This window comes from Onychomys torridus, chromosome 7 (genome assembly GCF_903995425.1).
Source record: "Onychomys torridus chromosome 7, mOncTor1.1, whole genome shotgun sequence".
Taxonomy (NCBI): Eukaryota; Metazoa; Chordata; class Mammalia; order Rodentia; family Cricetidae; genus Onychomys; species Onychomys torridus.
This window is the reverse complement of record NC_050449.1, coordinates 104,632,882-104,660,731: the sequence shown is the minus strand read 5'-3', so window position 1 is coordinate 104,660,731 and position 27,850 is coordinate 104,632,882. Positions and strand designations below refer to the sequence as shown.

The window sequence follows — 27,850 nt, the reverse complement described above, 5'->3', positions numbered from 1 at the left end:
TTAGTTAAACTCATCAAGTTGCTTCTCAGGTGTCTGAGAGTGACCAGAGGTCCTCACTTACAGGTTCAGGAAGCACAAACATGGTCCAAATATACCTGACCATCACTGACTATGTAGCCAGAAAATCTTTGGGGCCTTGCTTTATTCACTAGAAGAGCAAATGCTAGTGTGTGCTAGGCACTGTGCCCTTGGTAGACGAGGCAGGTACAAACCCTGGTGACTATCAGCTTATGTAACAGTGAGATGAGAAGGATTTTATGCCTGAGTTCAAATTCTGAAATTTGCTACAGAGTGATCATGTGTATTGGGACCCAGAGGGGATCCAAGTCACCTGGATTAGCACTAAAGAGTTAGGGCATTTCTTCATGGAGACTGGTAAAAATAGATGGGTTGGCACAGTATAAATTGAGTAACTGTGAACTCAGTCAAAATTGATCATGTTGTAAACACTGAATCAAAGGTATTTGCTTCTGTTGGTATAGATACTGAGTTGTTTGCAAAGAATTTTCTATCTGTCTGAGAAGATTGTTCTGTGGTTAAAGATTTGCCATGCAAGTGTGAGGACCAGAGTCCCAATTCCTAGAATCCACGCTAATGCTAGGTGGACATCCTGGTTCCTCTGTAATTCCAATACTCAGGAGGCAAAGACAGAGCAAGCTTCCTTACCTAGCTAGCCTAACTAGCCACATTGGTGCGCTCTCACATTGAATGAGAGATGCTACCTGAATGAATAAGGTGTTGGGGAGTAAAAGGATATTGTTCACATGGGTTCTCCACATACACATGCATACATGAATGTATACCTGCACACACACACACACACACACACACACACACACACACACACACACACATACACACATAACATACACATAATTTAAAAAAATTGACTGACTTTCAAAATGCTAGTAAAAGCACCCTATGTGATCATCCAGAAGTCTCATATGCTGTTTGTGGGTATCCTGCATCCCTCTGTTACACTCAGTACTCTCACTCTCTGCCACCCCCCTTCCTACTCTGAGAGTGGATCCCATCTATACCATGAGAGCTTCTATAACCAGAGAGTCCCTTTAGACCTGCACTGCATCTGTTCACTTCAGGAAGATGTCCTTTCATTTCCTAGCTTCTAGGGAACCTTTATTACTTTTGCTGTAGGGCTGGGGATGAAGGTCTTGGGTGCATGGTTTAAAGTCCCATGTTGATTTTTTGCAATGATATTTAGCAAAGACATGTTTGTTGATACTAATTCTGAAAGTGCAACATTGAGACACGAACTACTCATTTGTGATACTGAATGCTAAGCATTGCCATAGCAAAACCATGGAGTTTTGGAGTTCTAATGGAGTTCTCCTATTTCTTCTAACTTAAAAATGTGGAAGAAAACCAGGACTATGGTCATTTCAATCCTCCAACAAATAACAGTTCATAGTGGCTTTCTTGATTTTGCTCATGCTGTAGAAGTCTCTCTTCCTTCCTTCATTTTCAGCCTGCAAACGCCCCGCCCGCTCCCTCTGGAACAGCATCACATGTGCCAGGCTTCATTGTTCTGAAATGACAGGTGCTTTGCACCTTATGTAGGAATGCAGGGGAAAAGAGTTCATGTCAAACATGCTAATGGTTGTTAAAATTAATACTTACTCTCCTTTTAAACTGCCTCTCCTCTTTGTGATGATGAATTTCATATTATGAACTCTTTAAGCCAGGATGGAAGGCATAGATTTTATAATAAATCTTTGTTCCGAGATAAAGTATAACCAATAAAAGTCACAGAAAAACGTCTTTTTCTTAGCCTCTATAGAAGGGGGATTATTTTAAATGTTGTATGGGTCTGAACTTAGGTCTATGGACTAAGCGGAAGCATCATTTCTGGTCCTCATCACCCCTTCCCATCGCTAAGGTAACTGATGCTTTGTGCAGAAGATCACATTACAGTGACCCTGATAACTGTTTAAGAAAATATATGTTTAAGCAAGGTCATGTGATAGCATTAGACATGTTTTTAGGAAATTTGTTTTACGTTTACTCAGAATAATAGGGTGCCACAGAAGCCTGAGGTCCTAGCATTTTGCTTCAAGATTAGGTTGACACTCATTTCTAGATGGTGCACGTGGCCTGCTGATATAACGTTTACATTAGAAAAGTGATCATGTGTTCCTGAAACCTCTGTGCCTACTTGATCTGGATATCAGGAAGACATGATTTCCTACACAACCTCTAGAGAAAATGGTGTTGGGGTTTAAAAGATGGCTTACTGTGTAAGGGTGTTTGCTATGCAAGCATGAAGACTTGAATTCAAAGTCCCAACACCCACTTCAAAAGCTGTGTGTGGCCCAGGTTCATGCCTGCAATACTAGTGGTGTTGAGGGCAGAGAAAGGAATATTGCTGAGACTTGCTGGCTGCTAGCCTAGCTCCAAGTTCAGTAAGAGACCATGTCTCAGGAGAATAATGGTGGAGAGTGATAAAATGGAATGCCAACCTTTCTATTCTGGCTTCTACACATATATAAGCATGTGTATTTACCCATATATGTATTCATGCATTATATACTGTACTACATGTATATATCACACCTACAGGAAGAAAGGGAAAGGAAGAAATGAAAGAAGGGAGGGAGGGAGGGAGAGAGAGAGGGAGGAGGAAGGAATGAAAGAAGGAAGGAAGGAATGAAAGATGGAAGGAAGGAAGGAAGGAGAAGGGAGGGAGGGAGAGAAGGAGGGAAGGACGATGTTGTGGGCTCTGAACATGGAAGGAGGGAATAGACAGGTTTACACACAGACATTAGGGCATTCTGATACCTGGGGCATATGGCTTCCAGGATAGTCAGAGACTGAGCAGAATGTTTAGCCCAACTATGCCTGTGAACTCGGGACAAAATAATGGAAGAAACTGCTGTTATCAGGAACTGAGGTGCAGTGTCCATGTGGTGTTAAATGGCTCACTTATGAGGTAGAAGATAATGCCACAGGGAAAATATACGTGAGGCCCTCTGTTGCCATATCCTGTGAGTGAATTGTTTTGCTTGAATAAATATGGCTTATATTGCCAAGGCAGCCAGCATAATAGGAACAAGAGTGATTGAAAAGATCTCCGACACCCCAGGTCAAATGATTGATGTGAACTCAGTCTGTTACTGTTTGGTAGTGAGTCCTGTTTAAGCCCCTGGATTTGATGTCTGTTAGCTGTGCTTTGCAGTGACTCTATTACTCTCTGATTAATGTAATCTTTTAATGAAAGATTACATTTGCTTGGAAGTCAATGGACCAGTGCATCTTGATAGAATGATGTTAGAAATACAGGGTGATGGGGCCAGTGAGATGGTTAGGTTTACAAAGGTGCATGCTGCCAAGCCTGATGACCTCAGTTTGATTGACAGTGCAGACATATAGAAAGGAGTGCTGATTCCCTAAGGCTGTCCTCTGACCTCCATACAGATGCCATAGCATGTACTTTAACACATACATATAAACAAAGAAATGACCAAACAAAAAACAGAAGTAACTTGTATGAAAGTTGAGGCCATTTGAAAAACCTTTGAACTAGATAAGAGTCTGTCAGTCAAACTGAACTAGCCTCAGTGCTGTTAGAGTCTTGGTAGCAGGGCCATTGATTCGTTTTGTTTCAATAAATTTTGCCTACAATTAAAATAAAAACTGTATTAAAAAGCTTGGGTCACAAACATAACAAAGCTACTGATCAGTTGCTTCACCCCACCCAGCTCTGTTTGCCATTCCTGACAGTTTGCACTACACCCAGACTCCTTGGATTTGAAGGAGAAAGGAACTGCAGAGCTGTCTTTTTTTGTCAGAGTAGTGCTTGGTGTCCTGGGTGGGTAAGAGCACAATCTGATTTGCTTTCTATTGCTGAGATAAACACTAGCCAAAACCAAACTTGGAAGGAAAGGGTTTATTTCAGCTGACAGGTAAGAGTCCATCATTAAGAGACGCCAGGACAGATGCTCAAGGAAGGAACCTGGAGGCAGGAACAGAAGCAGAAGGCATGGAGACCACTGCTCACTGGCTTTTCTTGATGGCTTGCTCAATTTGCTTTCCTATGCAATTCAGGACCTCCTGTCCAGGAGTAGCATTGTCTACAGTGGGCTGGGTCAATCGTTAATCAAGAAAATGCCTCACAGACTTGCCAACTGGTCAAGCTGATGGAGACAATTCCACAATTGACATCCCCACTTCCCAGAAGACTCTAGCTTGTGTCAAGTTGACAAAGAACTAAGGAGCATAGCACATGGGTGAGATGGCTAAGGTAATGAGGATGATGTACTTTCCAAGTCCCAGACAGGGCAGGTTACACCACAGAACTGTTTTGTTCGTGTTTGTCACTCAGATGCCTGGGGAACCTTGGAAAGGCGGGACGGCAGCTTTCCCTCTTGTGCTTGCATTTTCTACCTTTGATCTTTCACAATGGATAGCAATTTGCTTATTATTTATCCATATCATATCCAAAATAAACAAAAAACAAATTCCAAGGGAAGCTGCATCATTTGACCGGAATATCAGGTCTTATTGAAGATTATCTCCAGACATAGTGGGAACTTGATAAAGGCTTGTTTTATGTGAAGAAGTAAATGCTCCATACTTGACTTTTCTCCCCCTAGACGCTTTCATTGACAACGGATCTTCCTCATTTTTTAAAGACATCCATGTATTCATGGAGCTACATTTTAGTCTCCAAAGCTTTGGCATCCACACCTTTCTCTCTTAGGTGAACATACCCACACATGGGCATAGATCTATACATATGATGTTGTATGAAAAAAACTTAATAAAAATAGGTTCATGAAATATATCCTTGCAAAAAGGATATTTGTAGAACATTTCAATTTCCTAGACTTCTAGCAGGAACATTTCTTTTCTTAAATGTAGAGGTATTCTCCTAATTTTATTTTCCAAAATGTTTTCTCAATTTTCTCATTTGCATGCAAGCTTAATCGTCTTAAAATATTTGTTGTGTTTTGGTTCAACAACAACAACAAAACCAAAACCAAACAAACAAAAAACAAAAACAAAACAAAACAAACAAAAACAATTTAACCAAAGGCTAAAGTTCCTGGTCTAGTGCCTCGCACATGTATATTAGAACTTAGGTCTATCATTGGGAAGTTAAATTTATGGGACTATTGTTAAATTTATGCTACAATTCCATGTTTCTTTCAACTTTGAGAAGATTTTTCAGACTTTCTGAAGATATTGATATATAAACAGCTTCAATATTGAAGGGCATTCATTCCAAAATTCAACCATCTTTACACATAATCTGAAATGTCAAAAATCCTTTATAAGCTTTAATCAAGTAAGTCTTTAGAGAATGGATGGTGTTTCAGTTAGGCCACGTTTCTGCCTTACAAAGGAGACCAACAAGTCACTTCTGTCATTCAAAATGCAAGTCATTTTCATTTGCAGATCTGGGACCCGGAGAACTGGAGCCTGTGGGAGGGACCATCCTGCCACTTGACTCTGTTGTCTTCTCATGAAACACTTATGCTAATTTAGCCTCAGCTTAGTCATCCCTGGGTTAATTTGTCACATATTGGGAAGGAGTGACTAATGAAGTGAGCATCGCAAATTGTAGACAGAATTCAACTTTAACTTCCCGTTTAGATAGACCCTGACATGGAAGATCCTACAGGAATTCAAATCAAATTCTACATGGTTCTGCAGTGATTAGAGTATGTAACACAAAGATACATACAACAGGAGACATGCAATTTATTGGTGGGAATAATATACAGACTACACATATGCCTTGAATTATATTATTATCTCCTCTCCCTCTTTTCTCTCCCTTTGGATCCCAAATGCTATCTTTTTTTTTTTTTAATTCTAAAGCAAGCTTGAGACATAAGAAAGCAGTATTAATATAATTTGAAATGATCATTGTTTTATTTGATGTTTTCTCTATAAAATAGTTGAGAGCATTGTGTCAGTTTCCTGTAGATTCATTACACTGATGGGTTCTGCTAAGAAATACTTCCAAACTCATGATTAAAATAGCCTTTCTGGGGCTCTGAGATGACTCAGCAGATAAAGGTGCTTGTGGCAATCCTAACAATCCAAGTTCAGTCCCCAGCTCACACCTAGTGGAAAGAGGGACTCAATGTCAATAAGTTGTCCTCTGACTGCCCCAGGGGTGCTGTGGGACATGCATGTCCATATACACACATTTGCCTAAAAGTTATTCAATGTAAAATAATAATAACAATGGCAGTAAAAGAACTCCAGTGACTTGTCTTTTGTGTATTATATATACTACATATTACATAACAAAGCCCTTTCTGTCCTTTTATTATATAAATTAAAATTTGATAACAAAATTTATTAACAGAATTTTGCCAAGAAAAATATATTTGTTAAATATAGTTTGGGTTCTTGATAAAAATGTGAACACTTGGACCCGATCCGTATGAAATGGCAATGCATGAGTGGGGTTGTTTGGCCCACAGGAAGCTGGAGTAGGTCTGGATTGCTGGCATTGCTTCCTCAGCAAAGAGAACAGTTTTAATCAGTTACAAAAATATTTGCAATCCATATGCTCCTCTCTGCTCACTCCCATATGCCCATATTCTCTTTTATCTTGGGAGATGATGACTTCATGATTCAGCTGTGTAAGAATAATACCTCGCTGACTTTAGAGTTCAGTTCTATTTCAAAACACGTCCTGGAAATTACGCACACACACACAGACATCCAGGCTGTTGGCACTTGGGTAGTTACGTGAACAGGAGTTTGTTCAGTCTTCTTGGGAAAAATTATATCTTACATCCTCCTACTGAAGCCAGTGTGAGTATCTGAGGCTTAGCTTTGAAACTCCATTGTCATTTGCCTGCTGGATTAAATGGCCCTGTGCAAAATGTGAGGGACAGGAAAATGAGGCAAAGGCTTGTGATAATTCACAATAACTTCATTCACTTTGGGAAAAGGAAAACCACACAAAAAACACCTGGTAACTTTATCTAACAGGAGTGTTTGTTCTAAATAATGGGCTTGCAAGCAATCGATCATTTCTTAGTTTTTATTTAATTAAAATCGGGCATCTGTCATAGTAGCCATGGCATAGGAGGTCAGAACAGAAAAATAAAAACTGACTCTCAATTAGTGATCTATTTTGTGGGAGATGTGTGCTTGCCTATCCCAATAGCTATACGATTTCTAACAAAAAAGGTGTATATTTTTAAAACAAAGATATCCATTTGGTATAAAAGATGAACACATCAGAAATCATCGATGGGATGCTTGGTTGTGTTTTCAACAGTTGTGTCACAAATGGCTTTGTAACCCAATATGCTACTAACAGCATCACTACCAAATCTGAAAGGAACCAGCCGGGCTCATCTAAGCTGGTGGGGAGGAAGGCAAGGAGAGAGGGTTCCTAACCTTCAGTGCTGTGGTTGGATGCAGCTTGTGTTTTCACAGGCTATAGGACTCTAGAGGTGTGTCTGCTGCTGGACTCAGCGGGTGTGCCCCCCGCCCCCACCCCCACTCCCGGAGGCTGGGTTTGGGCTGCGGTTTGCTTTTGGCAAATGCTATCAGGAACCCAACTCTCTGTTTGCATTCAAGCTGTCTGTGTAGCTGCTCCTGTAGGAGTTACTAGAAAAGAAAGTGAACATTAGAGCGTGCATTGTTTGCAAGGGGCTTGGAGTGTGCCAATCTGCTGCTTGCTGCGACAGCAATTCTTTGCTGTCACAGGGAATGTTCAGCTGGCAGAGTTGTCCCGGTAGGGAGGGAAAGGAGGGAAGTGGAGAGTTGTTCACCATGAAGGGGATGTAAGGGATGCTTTGCAAACTGTCTGGAATGAAAAGTGCTCTCTCAACTGTGCCAGTGCGAACGTTTTCTGCTTTCTTCTCTCTCACTTAAACTTTACAGACAAGGCCTCATTAAAACAAAGCCTATACATACACTGCATGAAGATACCTCTCACAGAAGAGTCATAGACAAAGAATTAAAGCATATCACATCCACCTGTAATTTAGACAAAGGCTTTGGTTTAGAAATAAAAAAGACAAACCTTTGGCATGTAGGTGACTTTGATTCTCATTGAGGCAAACACACAAACTTGTTTTTTTTTTTTTTTTTTTATAATACAAAGTGCGAGATTTCACTAAAAAAGGTTAAAATTGAAGTGAGTAATCTTCGGTGCATAATTCAGTTGTTAATTTTAGCTCCTTGCGTGGGTGCCGCTCTGACTTGAACAGCCGGCTGTAGCCTTCATTGGAGAAGAAGCCGGCAGCTTGGGACAGGTGGAGCTGGAGCAAGCTGGGAGAGGGATTTGCTGGAAGCTGGTCATTAGTGTTAGAAACCCAGTCTTACTTACTGTGTGCTTCTCCCGACCGCCACAACTGTTGCCATGATGATTTACTGTTGCTCTCTTTTCAGGTTGTCGACCATGTGTCAAACCGTGTAAGGAAACTGCCTGGAGATGGGCATTCTGAACTGCTAATGGGGACATGGGACGGCGGTCACCTCTGATCACTTGTGTGGATTCTCCTGGGGCAGAACGACAGAAGCCGCCAGTCCAGACCTACAGCTGGAATTCTGCGTGAAAGGTAAAGCACTTGCGGGGCTGCAGCTCCATATTTTCTCCTTGCTCTCCTTGAACTGCCATGCCTGTCTGCATAGACTAGTTCACCACATGCAGCCCTCAGAGTCAGGACCTGTCTGCTGGGGTGTCGTTGGGCTTGTAGTTTTGAAAATTGGAGCTCAGTTTCCTCACTGTTTCTTTCTTCCTTCCTTCCTTCCTTCCTTCCTTCCTTCCTTCCTTCCTTCTTTCTTTCTTTCTTTCTTTCTTTCTTTCTTCTTTTTCTCCTTCTTCTTCTTCTCCTTCTCCTTCTCCTTCTCCTTCTTCTTCTTCTTCTTCTATCTGAAACACTCTGAAAATTGAGTTAGGGGAACAGAAGTTCTCTGTCCTCCCGCCCTAGACACTGTTCAGAGAAAGTAAGCTGTTCACCTATGGGAAAATGAAACTTTTATTTTGTTAGCCACATATGCTGGCTGACACGGAGATAGAAGAAATGTACCCAAAGGCGGCAAATCCTAAAACTTTCCCAAATTTAAAACCAGCAAACTAACGAGCTCAAACCTCTGCCTCCTTTAGGGAGCCTTTTCCTTCTACAATCCCACAGTCCTCTGCCAAACAGGTCCGTGTACTTGAAAAATTTTTGTTACAGGCCGTCTACTCTGGCAGGGTAGGTTTTAGCAAATTAGCAATGAATTTGCCACCGTGTTCATTTGCCTTCTGCTTCTAGCAGAAACTAAAGTCACCGAATGAGCAAATGCTAATGCAGCCCCCCTCAGAGACATCAGGCTGTCCAAGGCCAGTTAATGGTTAGGACGGGGCAGTGAGTAGTGGGGACATTTACAAAGAAAAGACTTTCTGAGCGCCTGCCACTGGCCCAACCCTGCCCCTCTCTTCCCTTCCTCCCTCCCTTCTCTCCCTGTCACTTTTTCCTTCCTTCCTCTATCCCTCCTTCCTTCCCTCTACTTTTTCATAGTTAAAGAAAGGAGCAGGAAGTAAACAAGTAAACGATAAATGATTTGTGAGCACGAACACGTCAGAGAAAGAAGTGCCAGAGATTTTTAGGGTGGGGGAAACAATAATGGAATTAAAGTCAACAAAGTCACTTCCTGCCTGGGGAGCAAAGTGCTGTGAGTGTGGAGAGGCAGGGGCAGCAGCAGCACCTGGCAGGAACCTAAAGGAGGGGGGGGGTGGCTACTGCTCCTGCTGCTGCTACTCCTGTTAGTTGTTAATTTGAGGCCTAAATGTGCTGACCCTGGAAAGTTCTTGGTTAAAAGTAGATCCCAGGTTTGTACCAAATCAGAACTTTTCCATCTGACTTTTGTCCACTTATTTGTCCCTGAATATGATGCACTGTGTCCCTTGCTGCTAGGGAAGTGTTTCCATAGTTGAAACTTTAAAACAATTTTCTGAGTTGTATGTGAGGTACCACCTTCCATCAGTAAGACCTCTTGACTCGGAAGTTAGAGGTTACCTGTTGAAGCAGGGGGGACTATCCACATTCCTCTTTCACTCTGTAGCAGAATGTGGGGACTAACCTTTGAGTAGGAGCAACGCGTCTCAGCTAAGATGAGTTGATTCATTTCGACAGAAGGTGCATGCATATATGCCGGTGTGTGCGTGGAAGGGCTGGGCCTGAGGTGACGCACCTGCGTCCTGTGTTTGCATTTGCTACTTGATGTTGTCTTGCTCTATCCTCCTGAGTGTGTCAAGTTGGCAGGGATGCTGGGCTGCACCTCTGGATGTGAATTCACAGGGAGGCACAAGAGAGCTCAAGAGTAATTGGAAACGCTTCCCTGCACTGATATTATTTTCTGATACTGTAACCTTTTAGGGCCTAAAACCTCATTGTTTCAATTTGCATCTGGGAGAATGTCTGAGCAAGGAGAACTGAACCCAGCCATAGTGGAGGAAGGACGGACTGAGCCAGAGTCTGCCCCAGAAAATGGCATCCTCAAATCAGAAAGTCTGGATGAAGAGGAGAAGCTGGAACTCCAGGTAAGCCAGAGGGACCTGTCTGGGCCTTTCACCTCCAGGTTGTATCTAAAACTGCTTTAGGAATCTGGTAGTTAAGGATCCAGGAGATCAATGGAAAAATCCTCATCCAATTGTTTTTTTAATGATTCCATAAAATACCTTTAGAAATGAAAACTAATATCATCAAAGGAGCATATTTAATTACTGAATTTGCATACAGGAGCCCAGTATCCCTTGCTAGACCATTGCAAGCTGTGCATATAAGGCCTTTACAGATGGGGCTGGAGGCTCTTGGAGTCTTGACATAGATTCCCTTTCTATGCAAGAATCGGGAGAGAGACAGGATTAAATATGGAAGTGAATTACAAAGAACAAGTATTGGTCCAGGGAAGGACAACTGAGCTTGAAAATACTACAGGTTTTCCTTGAACTGATTTACACATGTGTTAGCATTTTCCACAATTCATTCTTGTCAAAGGTCAATGATTCCATCATGTACCATCAGCCAGGCTGTCTTCTCTTCTCACCTGTGTTTGTGCTGAGGAGAAAGGGCTATGTCAATGACATATGTCAAAACACTGGGACTTTGGCCAGGAGGGTGCCCTTCCTAGTGGTCAGAATACCTTTGCTTCCACTGAGGAGATGCCCATTGTCAATGATGATGGCTCCCCATTTCCTTTTCTCTCCTGAATCCCTCTCCGGCTTCCTCCCTGCCTCTCTGGAGTTTACCATTTGTTTTCTTCTGTTTCTACCTTGCAGCGACGACTGGCGGCTCAGAACCAAGAGAGAAGAAAGTCCAAGGTAGGGATCTTCAGGTTCCAGGAGTCACTACCAGTTACAATAAATCACACATTGCTCATCAGAGCTGCAGATGTGCCCATGGCCCAGAGGCTGGGGTGGTCCTGGCTGTCCCGTTACAGTGTGGTTGTGACCCTCAACCTTTCGTTCTGATATGGGTGCTTCTTGTTCACAAACTGAACACCTGTAGTATTGTAATTTCTCTGTTTTTCACACCCAAAGGTTCAGTCTTCAATTTACATCCACTGGAACTTTTGTTTGTTTGTTTTTGGATAAAATTTAGAGTAGACATTTCAATCTTCTAAGTGATTTCTACCTAGAAATAACTGGGCAGTGTTGCTCAGTGCTTGGAGCACCTCCTTTGTGGAATCTTCTAATTTAGTTTTAATGGAAATTCATTGTTGGGCATTTCTTCTGATATTTTCACAAATGCGGCATCCATTCACCCTTCATGCACATGCGTCATGATAGTGAAAAACTGTTGCATAAGTTTGTGTTTTCTCCTTTGGCATGGGGCTTTCTGGTTCTTTCTTAGCGCTTTGTGCACAGAATCACACAGCACTTTAGATCCTGGCTTGAGAAATCTGGTTTGGGAATGTCTGTGCAAATGTGGTGGCCATGCTTTGACAGACTGAGAATGTTTCCTGTTTTTTACCCACCTTCCTCAATTTTCAGTCAGGAGCAGGCAAAGGGAAGCTGACCCGAAGCCTGGCTGTCTGCGAAGAGTCTTCAGCTAGACCTGGAGGGGACAGTCATCAAGACCAGGTATAAAGTCTGCTTTGAGAAGGACTTGCATGACTAGATTTCGGTGTGAATAACCAATCACTACTTTGACATTAAAGGATGTTTTAGGGAAGAAAATGGGAATTGGAGAAAGATAGCATTTTCTTGCTTCATCCCCTGTTTCTGAGATATTCTGCATAGTTAGACATTTGGGGCTGGGTCCATAACCTAGCAGGTATGGACTGCTTGCCACATAAGCATTTGGGCCAGTGTTCAACCCCCAGAATGTGCTTAAGCTGGGCATGGTTTGCCATCTCAGTTTGGGGGAAAGAGAGCCAAATAGACAGGTTCCTGGGGTTCAAGAGCCAGTCAGCCTGAGGTTCAGCCAGTGAGCCCCAAGTCCCACTGAGAGACTGTCTCAAAAAAAAAAGAAAAAGAAAATGGTAGATGGCACCAGAGGAGAAAGAGCCACAGTAGTCTTCTGATTCCATGTGCACATGTACCCATACACCCTGGTGTGCCTCCCACAAGTATGCAAATAGACTCACACCCACATACACACCCACCCACCCCCAGACACAACTAGTTTAAATGTATAACACAGGATATTGCATTTGTTTCTTTTCCAGACTCTCTGAAAACTGCAAATGGAAAGGAACTCAAAAGAATTTAGATTAAAACTTAATTTAAAAAAAAGATAAGTAAGCACAATAGTGCTGGATGTCCACCAAGGCTCTTTCTTGATAAGGCGGAACCAAATATACCCCAAACACTCTGTCTTTAGGGAGATAACTTACCTCTCAACTCCCCAAATGCACCTGCCTATAAAAACAAAAAACAAAAAACAAAACACACCACTGTTGGCGCCTATGAGACTTAAGAAATAGTGGCTAAGGTGCCCTGAGCTTTGGAGAAATATCCTTATGGCCTTTGCAAGAGATTTTTAAATTTTGGATTGAGGGAGGGAGGTGAACACTGCAAAAATGGCCCCAAAAGCACCTGAGCTGGTGGTCAGTTGGAAACTGATCAGTTGCTGCGTGTCTTCATCCTTGTCTTTGCTCCTTTCAGCAAGATGAGTAGGCACTCCAGACTTAAAAGTCCAGGAAAATGCTTCGTGACCAAATGAAGTCCTTCATGCCCCCCCCCCAACCATCATATTTACTTCTGAGAATCACAGTCTTGATGCAGAAATGTTGCTTATTTTATCAGAGGCCAAAGGCAGTCAAGACAAAAGTCAGATGATCTGCCTGAGCCCAGGGGAGGGAAAATTGATTGCAAAATCATTAGTTTTTGTTTGAATGTTTTGCCTTTCATCCCCACCTCCCTTTTCACATTAATTGAAAGCCTCTACATTCTCTTTACTGACACAGAGAACATGGAGAGCACCTTCGTTAAAAGAACCAAAAAAGAAATTCCTTATAGATTTTTGTTCTAAGAGTGTTTTCTTTTCTAGTCTCATTTTTTTATCACACCACTCATGTGGAGAGGCAGGGGTGAGCTGTCATTCAGTTGCCATTACTGTGTTTCATATACAGCCTTTAAAAAAAACAAAAAACAAAAAACAACAACAAAAAAAATCCTTGGGCTCTGAGAAACATGTGGCTTTTCTTCAGCATTTAATGTGTGCATCTATTTTTAATGGAGATGGAAAAGGTGAAATGATGTGAATATTATGCCTTGTATTATCAATGTGGGTTGATGGCTTCTAATGTACGCCATATGATTTGTGTGAAACCCAGTAGAATGGCAGACTCTGGGAGAAGTAATGGCCCAGTTGTCTCTCACTTCTAAGGCCAGGCAGAGGAGGCCAGCCTCTGTAGACTTCATCTACTCTTTGTCTCCTTTGACAAGGAATAAGAGGCATTTTGGTACAGGTCACCTGTATCATAGCACCTATTCCATAGGCAGGTCTAGGTACTCTCACACAGTGGGTGCAAACGGTGCTTTGTTCCTGCTGGCTCTGAACCCAGAAAACAAGGTTAGTGTTGGAGGAGAGAATCAGGGTCCTCAAGCTTTCTGTTGGCTAGCCAAAGGATGATGGGAATTAGGGGTTGGTAGAAAACCAATGGATACATGTATAAGCAAGTGGTCCCATCTTAGAGTTTATATGCAATGCCTTCACTGGATATCACTGCACAGTTAGAAAGTGTGTGGATAGACTCCCAGAGAAGTATACAGTATATGGAATGTATTGCTTCCCCCATGTTTGTATATTCACAGTATTTGGAAAACTGCCTTCATTTTCTTGTGTGGGGAAAACTCTTGTTCCCTGTATTACTTGATCTCAGACCCACACCGGATGGATGGTTCAGTCTGTCTTTGAGTTAAAGGAAGCGTGATTTTCTAATGTTATATTATTTACTGATCAGTGTGTTACTGCAACTTGAATCATTCTTTTACTGTTGTTGGGTATAAACTTATCCTGTACCAATGTATTTATTTATTAACACTTGTATTTTAATATTGAGCATATCAATAAAAATATTTAAAAAATAACAGATTGTTTTTTACCAACTCTATAACACTTTTTGTGTGTTCTTTCTACACCATACTGTATATTTATGTGTAGAAAATATTTTTTATTCTGAATGTAGCATTTGTCAACACAAAGCATCAATTTGTACATTTTTCTACAGTGGATGTTTTTGGCCTCTGTTTATATGTATAGAATATATTGCCAACATGATGATTTTTAGATTCCAACTTAGAGAGGGTTGGATGGTTCCAACAGTTCTGAAGAAGGAATGGGACCATTCTCTTGTGACTCATGTACTCACAGCTTCTCTCTGAGTCTACTGATGGACTGACTCTTCTCATCCCATCCTGAGACACATCTCAGCAGGAAATGTCCCAGAGATTTCCTGAGAAAGTAAAAGTAAAATCAAAATCCTAGATCCTACTTGAACCCTCACTGATTGTAATAGTTCTGTCCTTAATCATACAAAGAATGACCATAATAGAATCTCACTCTGCTTTACATATCTTGTACATATCCACCCACAGAATAAACTCCTGGGCGTGAGAAACCCTGGCTTAGTTAACAATTTATGACAGTGGAATTTGTTATCTTGTCTTCTTTATTGTGGAGGTTAGAGGGTTTTTGTCTTTGTTTTCCCCTCTGGCCACCATGGTGACTTCCCTGCAGTTATCATTTCCAATGAGGTCCCTCCCAAAGCATACAGCTCACTATGAGGAGTGCTACCTTGTGCTTATTCAATTCGCCAGATTTGATCAGAGCCATTATGAATTCCAATCTGGGTACAGTTAAAGGCCATTGTCACAGGTCACAGGTCAGGTGAGCTTGCAGGAAAATTTCTGTGAGAAACACTCTTCTTCACTGGAAACATTATCCATCCCATGCCCCACATCATGAAGCAGAGCCACCATGTGATCTCTCATATCTGCACAACCTAGCCTCATCCTCCCTAAGTCACTGTAACTCCAGTCAGCATATGCTTTGCAGAAACTAAAATTCCCAACAAAACATCATTTGGTGCACCCTGCTTCAAAGAAGCAAATATGCAATCAAAGTAATGGCTACTGCGTGGTTATCAATACAAGCGGATTGGATTCCAGAAAAAAAATAATAATAAAGTGAGTGGACACAAAAGTAGATCCAGCTCAACATTGTAATCTGTATCAAGCAGCTGCTTCAGAGAGTCTGTTTGAGAAAGAATTAACTGCAATTAAATCGACCCAAACCCAGATTTATAGATGACTTATGACAACATGCCGGACTCACCACATTTTCTAAAAGGCAATGCTTTTGTGACTGAATCATAACAAACTATTAATGATATCCATAAGCAATCCCCAGACCCCAGGCCTAGGATTCTCACAGCTGCAGGGTTCAGTCTTCCACAGCATGGACATCCTTCCTGATCTGGCTCCCATGATAGGATTTCTGCTGTAAATTGGCTATTGGGTGTGTTCTTTCTCTTGGTTCTAACTGTAATTATGCCTCCTGGAACCTGTCTGTCTGTGTGCACGTTTCTCCTTATAAGGAACTCTGGAAGGAAATTGGAGAAGCCTTTTTTAGACACGACAGTGGCTCCAGTGTGAGCAGATAGAGGAACTTTTCCCCTACACATTTAAAAATACACCATAGAGAAAATAAGAGTTGTGATCTACATGAGTTTAGCTTGATTAAAGTTAATACTCATGAGTCAAAGTTTAATACTAGGTGTGTCTTCTGACCTCCCGCTGACTCCTGGATTTCAGTTCACCTTAAAGGGCAAGTGTTCTTTTTATCTGACAGGCTTAATTGTTTTTAACCACTTAAGAAACAGGAATTCATACCTGGCTCTCATTTTCCAATACCTATGAATTTCTGTGAAAAAACAGAAGCCAGGCAGAGGGAATTATAGCTGGCCCTAAATTATTATATTTTTTCCCCAACAGGAATCTATTCATTTACAGCTTTCCAGTTTCCCCAGCCTGCAAGAGGAGGATAAATCTAGGAAGGATGATTCTGAGAGAGAAAAAGAAAAGGATAAAAACAGAGATAAATCCGAGAAACCCAAGATCAGAATGTTATCAAAAGGTGAATTTGAAAAACATTTCCTTACCTTGCTTAATTTGGGCACATGCATAGCCAGATGACATTGCAAACTGAACAAGTCTTACAGTCCTGGGCACTCTGTACCTCATTTTCCAAGTTGTCCTGTAGGTGCTAAAAAAAAATGTGACCCTCACTGTCTTGTCATTCCTGCTCCCTTATTTGTATAGCTAGAAAGGTTATTTTTAGAATCACTTATTTCTTTGAATTTACTCTTGAATCTCCTGTTCTACATGACAAGCTGAGGCAAAAGAGGGAATTCAAATACATTCTTGCATTCAGGTTCACTGACAATTATCTCAGATTATTGAACAACGGTGATACACAGCTTTATATTTTCATTCACTTTTACCTCAAAAGAAAGACAGCAAGGACTTCAGCACCTTCCCACAGTAAGCCACACATGGGTGTGTAGGTCAGTAGACTCCCTGGCACAGAGGACTTTGATCTGTTCATTCGTATACTATTTTGTGTTGTTTCATTTGAAAATAAGAATCATATTTCCATTTGGAAAAGAGCCCTTCCTTCTAAAGCCACAGGCCTACAGTCTAGAACTTTGAGACTGCTGATACACTTTCAATTGCACAAAGTAGACCTAAGTCAAGCTGTAATGAAGAGAGTCAGGCTGGAAACAGCTCAGGGAATTCCACCAGCCTAGGGGTAGTAGCTACTCTTAATGTTATGCCCTGCAAATATATCCCTGCTTCAGATGGTTCGCTTTTGTCTGGATAAAAATCTCATGCTTATGGTGTATAAGAAGAAAGAAGTTAAAATCTCTAAAATGGCTGTATTTATCCAACCTGGGTAAACCTGGATTTATCCAACACCTGGAGACCAGAAAGACTTGAAAATATTTATCACCTGCCATATTTTGTACTGATTAATTTTTAGATATTTTATAATAGAAGTTTCATTTTTTTAAACTACTCTTCTTGAACAGAAAATGTTGTCAAGGGATGGAAAGCTCTTGAGGTCTCTGTGGGTTGGATGTACCTGTCATGTGGAGGCAGTGCCCCGCTGGGTTTCAGCATAGTGAGAATGCATGGGATTTGACATTCCCCCACCGCCAGTGTGCACACTTCCCCTCCCCTGACACCAGGGTCTTCCCACAGTCAAGAACATCTCAACCCCTAAGTCTCATCTTTATTCTGATGTTATCCTGCCAGGTAGTGGGTATTTTCACACGGGGGGGGGGGGGGGGGGGGGGTGAGGGGTAGGGGGGGCTTCCTTTAAAATTGACCTAAGTGGGAAGGAAATCAGAAAGGTTGCAAACGCTTTCCCACCCCTGCATTCCCATCATCATCAACCTTGACAGCTCAACTTTGTCCTGCTCTGTTTCAGACTGCAGCCAAGAGTACACGGATTCCACCGGCATAGACTTACATGAGTTCCTGATTAACACTTTGAAGAACAATACCAGGTAAATGGTGACACAGGCCCTTGGTTTGGGGGCAGGGGATTCAGATAGAATATTACAAAGTGATCAATCAAAATACCTCTAAGAAATCAAGCATAAAACACAGATGGCCTTCCCTGATAGCTCTGCTGAACTTTGCCTGTGGATGGCTAGCCCTAATAGTTACATAGTTACCCACTGCCTAAGTTAGAGTGTGCCAGCCCTAGCTCCCTTAACCCAAGGAAAGATTGAAGGAAAAGGGAGATAAAGTACATCAATCAATCATGCCTCAGTGCAGGCACATATCCACGTATATTCAGTACTCTAGCTTTGTGTCATTCCAGTTTCTTTTGACTTTAAGATTTATCAGTTGTATTTTTATTATTAAAAATTTACATGTCATAATTAGCATTAAAATAATAACATTTAGCAATACCAAATACTTAACAAGTGAGATTAAAACAAAATCCTAAGTTCAAAATCATGGTTTGTAAACCAAGGAGTCAACATAGTCTGAAGATGAATTAGATAGACGTTGGCCTTCTCTTTTTTTCCCTTGCATTTGATGAACTTTATTTGCCCTTTGGAAACTGAAAAGTACATGAGACCTTTCCTTTGAATGTTTATTTTTCAGGGACAGGATGATACTCTTGAAAATGGAGCAGGAAATGATTGATTTCATTGGTGACAGCAAGTATGTTCAATGGCAATGCTAGCTAATTTGATGACATGTCTTAGTTCAGTATCTGAGTTAATGATTCATGCCAGAGAGTTGTGGAGAGATAAAACATCCATTCATACGGTTCTTGGTATGTTAAATGGAGAAGTCACTGGATTCTGGAGTGGTCATTGCTTGGATCATGTGTGTTCTTGCCTGTTAAATTTGTGACAAAATGGCCATAAACAGGGGGACACTGATTAGCATGGAGGAGCTGTAACAAGAAGCAACCCTTTTCATTTTTGTTATAGTTTTTTAATGGGCTCCAGCTGGCTGCAGTCAGTTATGCCTAGAAATAATTGTGCTTCATTTGGTGTCAACTGGGTAATGACACATCTCCAGATAGACATCTACAATCTCTCCTATGTCGTGTAGTCTGTCCTCTGCCTGCCTCTGTTGATAAGGTATCATGAACTAAACCAGAACACTTTGTAACAGATGAGACGAATGTGCGGCTGCAAAACAGCCAGGCCAAGTGCAGCTTGATCAATAAATCGATGATAGTAGAAATGTGTCTGTGGGAGAGGACATCGGGTGATGCTGAAATGAAAGGGGGCCAGAGTTTCTGGATAAAAGGAGACAGTGATGTGTAAAAACCTACAGACATACAATGAAGATGCTGATTTCACTCCTCCTGTAATCCTGTTCCAGTAACCACTATAAAAAGTTCCCCCAGATGTCATCATATCAGAGAATGCTGGTCCATCGGGTGGCAGCCTACTTCGGATTGGACCACAATGTGGATCAAACTGGAAAATCTGTCATCATCAACAAGACAAGTAGTACTAGAATGTAAGTCCCATATTGGAGTTTGTTTGGAATTTTCTTTTTCTGCCAGGAATTGGTTCATAAGATCACAGTATACATGTCAAAGCATATGACATCTAAGATGTGCAGCCGCGCTGGTTGTCTTTCTATGTTTACAGCAGTGGGGTGACGTAGAGCAGTAGAAGGCTGCATGAGAACCAGGGACATGTGCAAACTCTAGGCAGTGAAGCAAACTTATTTCCTGTTTTTGTTTGTTTGTTTGTTACAAAGCTCATGATTTTCTTCTTTCTATTAGCATTCTGTGAAATTACACATAAAGATGGTGGGGATTGATTTTAAAACTAGCATTCAGATGAAAATAACAGGCATTGTGCTGGGAGTGTAGCTCAGGGGTAGAGGACTTGATACATAGCATGCACAGTTCATTAGATTCCCAGTACTGCAAATGCATAAAGCCTAAGTAAGTAAATAGATAAATAAACCCTTCCTGCAAAGCCAGGCATGGTGGCATCGCCTGTGGTCCCAGCACTCTGGAGAGTGAGGCAAGGAAGATCTTGAGTTTGGGGATAGTCCCAGATACATGGAGTGATTCTGTCAAAAAGGAAGGGTGGGGGGAGGGCAGAAGGAAGGGGAAGGGATGGATAAAGGATAGGATTCTTAAAGCTGTGACACACAGAGACACAGAGACATTTGTCCTTTTCTTCCTCCCTTTTTTCTGATGTAAAGGCAAGAGTTCTGTAAAAGGATACAGAAACCTTGCTTCTAAACCCTGTCCTGATGACTGGGCCAACCAGCTTGCTGCATTTGCTATTTGCCACCTTGGTTTCTCCACCAGCAAGAGGTTTAAGCTTGACAGATATCTAAGTTTTTGCCCTTAGAAGACAATGCCTGCTTTTTCTCAAGATCATCAGTCTTTCATCTTTGCATCTTTTCCCGTCGTCCCACCGAGTCGTCAAGAACGTAGTAATAGGAGATGCCATTTGTCTCGACACTTGCAACTGTCTCCTTTGAACCCGTGTAGCTTTTGAATAGGGCTGAAGCCACTTCTTTAACAAAAGGTGTGGCATCCTCAAAAGATAGTAAGTCATCTTTTAAAAGAAATGAATTTCTTCCTTTGAGGTGTTTGGTGAGCGGTGAATCACATGGTCTTCATGTCTGGATGTTAGTGCAGGGCACTTTTGTGTTGAACAGAGCTCTCACAGTTAAACCACTTTTATTTTCTGCTCACCACAGGTTAGGGCGAGCCGGGTGGCCTCAAGCCTCATCTCCTCAGAGATCCTCCCAAGCTCAGCAGAGGCAGAGAGACAGTTAGGAGGAGGGGCACTGAGTAAGGAGTTGAGACCAAGAGTGGCTATTATCTAAGGGACACTGAGTGCTTTGCTTTTTGGCTCTGAGTTTCAAATTGCTTATATATCTGTAGAACAGTTTGAAGTGGATAATGTTTAAGGGCTCTTGAAGCTGCAGAATTGTTGGGTCCTGCAGTTGCCTTCTACTGCACTGGCAAAACACATCTCACAATTTAGCAACTTTCCACTTCATCTGATTGTTGATTCTAGTGCCTCCTGTTTTGACTGTCATGGAAAGTAAAGGTCACTCTACTTTAAGCCACCACGTCTTTGTTTTCCATCAGATGTGCCCAGCTGGTTTTGGTGTACTGTTTATGTTTTTCACTCTCCATTCTAGCTTTTCTGTGACTTGCAGGTACCGTAAAAACAGGGAGAGACTCACTGAGGACAAAACTGAGAAGTGATTGACTTCCTCTTTTAAGTGGTCTGTTGTATTTCCCTCTGAGGCCATGGGAAATGTGGATCAGTACCTAGATGGAGCAGATTCAGCCTGATAGATTTACAGCTTGCAGACCATGGATTTGTGAATAGTTCCAATGGTTTTACAGTCTCATAGTCATGAATATCAGTCCATGTTTATATACTAGTTGCTGGTGATCTTGAGCCTCTGTGAATACTCCTGATAGCTGTTTAGCAAAGTTACCTTTTTCACTGTGGTAGCTCCATATGACCATTTACATTTAAATTGAGATACAATTGGAATTTTAAAATTCAGTTTCTTTATCAGGTTAGTCATATTCCAACTGCTTACAAAGTCAGAACACATCCAGAACATTCCTATGACTCCAGAAACTTCTTAACTCTTCAGTAGATCTTGTGTTTCCTTCGAGTTCTCCAGCACCACTGCAGGATACAATCTGTCATGAAGGCTTCCATTATCTGACTAACAGAAGTCCTATCTCTAAACCTTTTCTCTTCCAGAGAAGCACAAACTTGGGTCACTTTTAGAAAGTTTTCTTGTGTGTGTGTGTGTGGTGCTTCCACATGTGTGTGTCTATCTATGTGAACCACATGAATGCAGTTGCCATGGAGTCCAGAAATGCCATCAGATTTCTCTTGATTAGGGTTGTGGGCAGTTGTGAGCTGCCCAGTATGGGTGCTGGGAGCTGAACCTGGGTCCACTACTAAAGCAGCAAGCACTGTTAACTGCTATGCCCTCTCTCCAGCCCCCAGCTTTATTTGTCCTGGGCGTTGTTAAACAGGCTGTGCATGTTTACACCTTCAGGAGAGTGCACAGTGAATGTGGGCAGGCAGCACCTCTGGGGGGTTGGTGACTGCTTTGATCACAGCACTAACTGATCCTGTCTGGCAGCCCCATCTGCCACCTTCCATCATCCTTCCCTGAGTCAAGCCATGCCGAACTCCACTGTGAGCTGTGGAGTTTCTAGGCATTAGCCGGAGCATTAAACTCTCTTGCTTCATCCCAGCTACCATGTTTCTAACCCTGTCATTTAAGTGGCTCTTAGAAGGAAGGAGGCTAGTGGCAGAGTTTGAGGGTAAACTGCTACCTCCAAAGGAGCAAAAAGGGGAGAGGATGAAACAAAAGCTCTTTTAAATAGGTGGCATATTGCAATTTTCAAGACATGCATCATAGTAGTAGTCCTGGCAAAGCCTGTTGCTTCATGAGAATGTATGTATGTTATAGCTGTCTACTTGGTTTGCAGGTAGAAATGGGCCATTCTCTTCACAACACTCTGTTGAAGATCTAGGTGCCTTGATGGGGAAATTTGGATTCTCTGCAAACATGAAGAGTTGCCTCACCAGAGCAACTGTTAGTCAATAAGAGCCAGGCTAATTCTGAAGTATTCTTGGATGGAAATACATTGACTCATAGAAGGGAGAGAGCTGGGATGGTACCCTGTAAATGATGTGTGTGTTCAAGGAGTATTTTTCTAATGTGTGCAGGTTTCTGCTGCTCCCATGCAAATCTCTGAAAATAAACAGTTTAATTATCATTGTGCCTTGGGAGAACAGGTCCAGAATGTGACTGATTGGATGGATTATGGAAATGGGTTAAAAAGTAAAGGGAGAGATAGGCTTTTATCTATCTATCTATCTATCTATCTATCTATCTATCTATCTATCTATCTGTTTATCTATCTATCTATCTATTTATTTATCTATCTATTTATTTATTGGTTTTCAAAGACAGGGTTTCTTTGGTTAGCCTTGGTTGGATCTTGCTCTGTAGATCAGGCTGGCCTTGAACTCACAGAAATCTGTCTGCCTCTGCCCCCAAGTGCTGGGATTCAAGACTTGTGCCACCACCACTCAAAGAAAGTGTTCTTTGTGTTGGTTTGTTGCTTGTTTTCTTCAGCGAGTCCTTAAGGTTCTGCAAGGTGCCCCTGTCACATCAGTGCCTACATTATCACCACACCACAGTATCAAAGAAAACACAGTCAGCAGCTACCTTCTGCCTTAGTTTTCTGGACAAGGCATGGTTTCAGATGTTCCAAACAGTGACTTGAGACTGTTAAGCTTTTCACAGAAAGAAAATAGTTCTATGTGAAATTCAGTCTTCTTAGGTCATGAGTAAAATCCCTGTGTACCATGTGGGAGAATGAATGGCCTCTGTCTGCCAGTCTCTGTCATACCCTCAGTTAGCATCCATTAGCTCTCCCCTGATGGAAAGAATTGTTCTCCGGCCGCATTCCTGAGTGAGTAAACTGAGAGTAAACCATCTCCTACTTAGAATCATGACACTTACTATGTGTTCACTATACCCTGTGCTTTAATTCTTGGTTTATTTATCACATCACATCTAATCCTACAAAGAGAATTTCAGTTTGGGGCTTACAGAGAAAGAATAATTAACAGGACTCAGATCTAAACCAGTGTGTATAATGTGATGATTTTTTTCAAGCTCAATCATCTTAACTCTTGAGCCAAGTCTTCAAGATGTGTGCCAGGATCCAACTGTTTAATTCCTTTGTTATCTGATAAGAAATAGGTATTGAAGAGCTGTTATTTTAAAGATATTTTGAAGACTTTCTTATTCCTATCAGTAAACATCAGAATCTTCTATAATTTGATAGTCCCTGCTGTCTTGTTCTGGTTTGTTACTGCTAATATATGTGGCCTGTTGAAGGAGAACATCCATGAGTTATGCTTATCAATAATGTTAGTATACAAGATAATCTATTCATTGTGTTCTTACAAAACCTTTGCTATCAGTAGCCCTAGACTCTCTTCAGATGCCCAGGAGCCTTAGTTCCATGGGGAACAAGTAAACATGATGTTAAGAGTTGGAGTCATGTCACCAGAGGTTTTGAAATAATACTTTCAGTACTCTTGAGATCCCCAGAGAACATGTGGCTTTGGAGCAGAAAGGCTGTGTTCTCCAGGCCCTGTAGCAGTGGACAAAACTAAGGAGAACCAGTGGTCAAGTAGATGCAGGGAAGGGAAGATACATCTAAACAAATGTATGCTAATACTCTTCATTTATTGAGCAGTGGCAAAGAGCTGAGCTTTCTTCAGAGATGGTGGCATCTAGCTCGTATAGCCATCTAACAAAAGACTATGTTAAATATTACACTAGTGCCTGGAATGGATAGGGAATCTGCTGAGAGGGAGAGAGGGAGAGAGGGAGAGAGGGAGAGAGGGAGAGAGGGAATAAGCCAAGGTGATGCTTTAATCACTACCATCGGGAGTCCAGCTCTGACCCTTTGCCCTCGAGGCTGAGGATTTTGCAATGATTCTTTGCTTCACAGAATGTCACTGGGAGATCCACTGGAATGTTAAAGAGAGAGAGCCCTTAAGGCTTTAGGAGTGTTGATAGGCAACCATGATGCTTTAGGGAAGTCAGTGTGGTGTGAACAAGTAGGATGTGTTCAAGAGAGGAATAGTGACAGGGATAGGGAGGCTTGGCCAAATGTTTCCATCACCAAGTTGTAGGGCTGGAGTTAGGATGCCTAGGGAAAGTAGAGAATTATCGTGGAGTTCTTGTGAGAGACAGTCCAAGATGGCCCTGCCGTCTGAGCAAAACTATGTATATTAGAGAACTATAAAATAATCTTGGCCTGTAGTGTTGCAGGTTTTCTAGACCTCAGAACTAACCAAGAAAGAGCAGGTGAGAGTATGTGACCAATTGCCTCTAGGCACACTTTTTGGTACATCAACTGGGTCTCCAAGGAGGCCTCCCATTATAATTGTCTGGATTTTTCTTAAAACAGCCATTTCTGTGTCTGAAATTAGGCCCTGCATTTTTGTAGTTGTTGTTATCCTTGGTTTTTTTCATGTTCAATTGGTTCCATTGCCCTGTCCCTCCAAAGTTTGACAGCAACACTTTGTATTTCCCATCGTTGGACTTCTGGTTGACCATCAGATTCAATAGTGTCACCCACTGAAAATCCATGATGCAGAGCCTGGGTTCTGTGCAGCTTGATGACCACCAAAGATTTTATCATGTGCTTGTTCTCTATAATGTTGCTTTTATTCTTCTGTGATGTTTGAGGTGGAACCCAGAGTCTCATGTTTGCTAGGGAAGACCTCTGCTCCTGGGCTACGGCAGCCCCCATTTCCAGCCTCTTTCTTTCTTCCTAGTTTGTCTTTAGACAAGATCTCACTGTGTGGCCCCAGCTGAGCTTGAGTATGTGAGCTCCTGCCTCAGCTTCCCATGTTGCTGTGATCATAAGCGTGAGACTCATTCTGGACTAATGTTATCTTCTGCACATTGAGGCAGAAAACTAAAACTCTGAAAGTGATTTTGTCAAGTTTTTCTCTGTTACAAGTATGTACCTGTTATATTAGAAGTTTTGTGCTTTTCTTTGTCTCCCTGATCTCCATTTTCTCTCTTTCAATTATTTTTCTGCATTTAGCAGAAAGATGTTCATTGTTCTTTTTCTGGAGGTTCCCCATGCTCTTTTGTTATCTCCTTATTCTTTTCTTCATCCCAGAGAAAGAATGTAGATCTGGAGTTTAGCATTTGGAGACTGGAAAGCATCTGCTTATACTAACATTTCCCACAAACAATGTGATTCTTACCCATGCCTGCCTGGGTATCTTTGCATATTGCAGATCAACTTTTAACTTGTCCCTGATAATTTTCAAGTTAAAAGGTTGTCATCTCTTCAACAATTTCCATTTCATCTTTCACATCCGCCCACTCTCCTTGCCTCAAATTCCCTACCCTTCAGGGTGCAGAGCAGAGCATGGCAGTAGCAAATGCATTGGAGGACTGTACTTCACTCTCTGCAAACTGTGAGATAGGGGCAGTGGTCCAAAGGATACTCTAAATCACTGGAGGATTTCCATGAGCTTGAGGCCAGCCTGGGGAACATAGTGAGTCTCAGACCCACCTAGCTACAAGATGAGTTTAAAGGTAGCCTTGGCTGCAGACTGAGCCCCTGTCTCAAAAACAAACCAAAGCAATACAAACAAAGAGAGAATTAAGTGCTTAGGAGTCAACCCCAGGATTCTTGCAGTGTGGGGTGTGGAGTGACAGTTCCAGAAAACACAGTTAACTGAGACATCTAATCGGGAAATCAACAACAACTAACCCTGTTCTAGCTAGAGAAAGCTGCTCTAAAAGATGGCATACATGACATGAAGGGTCCTTGCTAAGAATCCCTGAAGAAAAAGATCATTACTATCCTAGCCACAGGATGCTGGGCCTTCCAGCTTCTTAGGACACAGACCCAGGACAGGCGAAGGACCACATGCTCTGCTGAGTACCCTGAACCACTGAGACTTAACATGGGGGTTCTTGGGTGTCCACTACGGGGAATTTCATACTCTCCAGGTGACTATGTTTTCACTGAAGCACAACAAAACAAAGAACAGACATGGGCTTCCTACCATGTTCGTGGAGTTCTTGTCCTTGGTTTAGAGCTGTAAGGAGCGCTGTAAGCACACTGGCAGCATGCTGAGTCCATGCTTACTTGAGGCCTCTGAAGAGAACCAAGCATCCATCTATTTAAGTGCATCTTGGAGTGGTTGGTTAGCACCCTGCCCTTTCTAAAACATGGTGAATCTACTGTCAAGCTTTTTGTAGGGATGGTGCTGCCAATCATCTGACTGGAATCCAAAGATCAAATGCCTAAAACTGCATTGCTCTCAGTAAAACTCTGAACACATTCCACTTCCTGTTCCTTATCTGATTGGCAGAGATGCTGTGCTGTTGGGACACTTGTATCTATTGTTTAATGATAGAATCAGAATCATTAACGTATTCATCTCCCTAAACATTTTACCCTTTCTTTGGGAAGACACCTAGGTCCTTAATCATCTCTTAAGCTCAGACTCAGAACTGTTTGTTGACCTTGGTCCAACTCTGTGCCATTTCCCTGAAACATTATGTTGTCTCCATAGTATTGTCTTGCTTTTTCCTCTGAGAGTATAAGGCTTTGTGCATGAGAGAGGGATCTTGGAAACAAACAGCAGGAGGAAAATAAGTTTATTGTATTCCCTTTTCCAATTGTATGATAGAGTTTACTATTGAATTTTGGAAACAAAACAAGCACATACTTTGTTTACAGACAGAATCTGTATTATGATAATTTTAAGGAGATTTTATATGACACAATGATGCATCCAAGGCATTTATTTATTTATTCGTTTGTTTGTTTGTTTGTTTGTTTGACTATTTATTCAGTTAGCTCTCAGGATTGTAGGATGTCAAGCTGGTCCACCCTGTAGGAGAGGAACCAAAGCCCAAGTCTGTCTTACCTGGTCAGTTCACAGAAGAGCATGGTCAAAGGTCTGGAGCCTCTCAGCTCTTAACCTTTCAAAGGTTATGGGGAGAAGAATTACCATTCACAGTCACTAATGTCAAGTTATGCTAAAAAGCAAGAGAGTAATTAAGCAGTATTCTTTCACTGCTAGGCATTGGTTCACTTTCAAACTCCTATTTGCATTTGATTATTTTTAAAGCTGTGCAGAGGCATTTGGAGATGCTCAGTCAGAAAATTGCTTGCTATGCAAGCATCAATACCTGAATTTGATCCCCAGGATGCACATAAAAAGCCAGGCTTGGTGATGCATGCTTTTATCCCCAAACTGGGGAGATATGACAGGAAGCTCATTGAGGCTCACTAGATGGCCA

General features: G+C 41.8%; 1 protein-coding gene across 23 annotated transcripts in view; it reads left to right on the top strand.

Moving 5' to 3' along the window:
* Nucleotides 1–27,850, top strand: part of Arpp21 (cAMP regulated phosphoprotein 21) — a 163,692-nt gene that overhangs the window by 37,326 nt on the left and 98,516 nt on the right. For 7 of the 23 annotated variants that reach the window (XM_036194195.1, XM_036194194.1, XM_036194190.1 and 4 more), the window contains exons 1-9: nucleotides 8,217–8,300; nucleotides 8,386–8,555; nucleotides 10,359–10,522; nucleotides 11,261–11,302; nucleotides 11,975–12,064; nucleotides 16,424–16,565; nucleotides 17,922–18,000; nucleotides 18,611–18,670; nucleotides 19,346–19,486. In XM_036194195.1, coding sequence (XP_036050088.1) covers nucleotides 10,397–10,522; nucleotides 11,261–11,302; nucleotides 11,975–12,064; nucleotides 16,424–16,565; nucleotides 17,922–18,000; nucleotides 18,611–18,670; nucleotides 19,346–19,486 — 680 coding nt within the window. In that variant the 5' untranslated portion in view covers nucleotides 8,217–8,300; nucleotides 8,386–8,555; nucleotides 10,359–10,396. The other 16 variants (XM_036194196.1, XM_036194192.1, XM_036194186.1 and 13 more) reach the window with 8 other exon arrangements.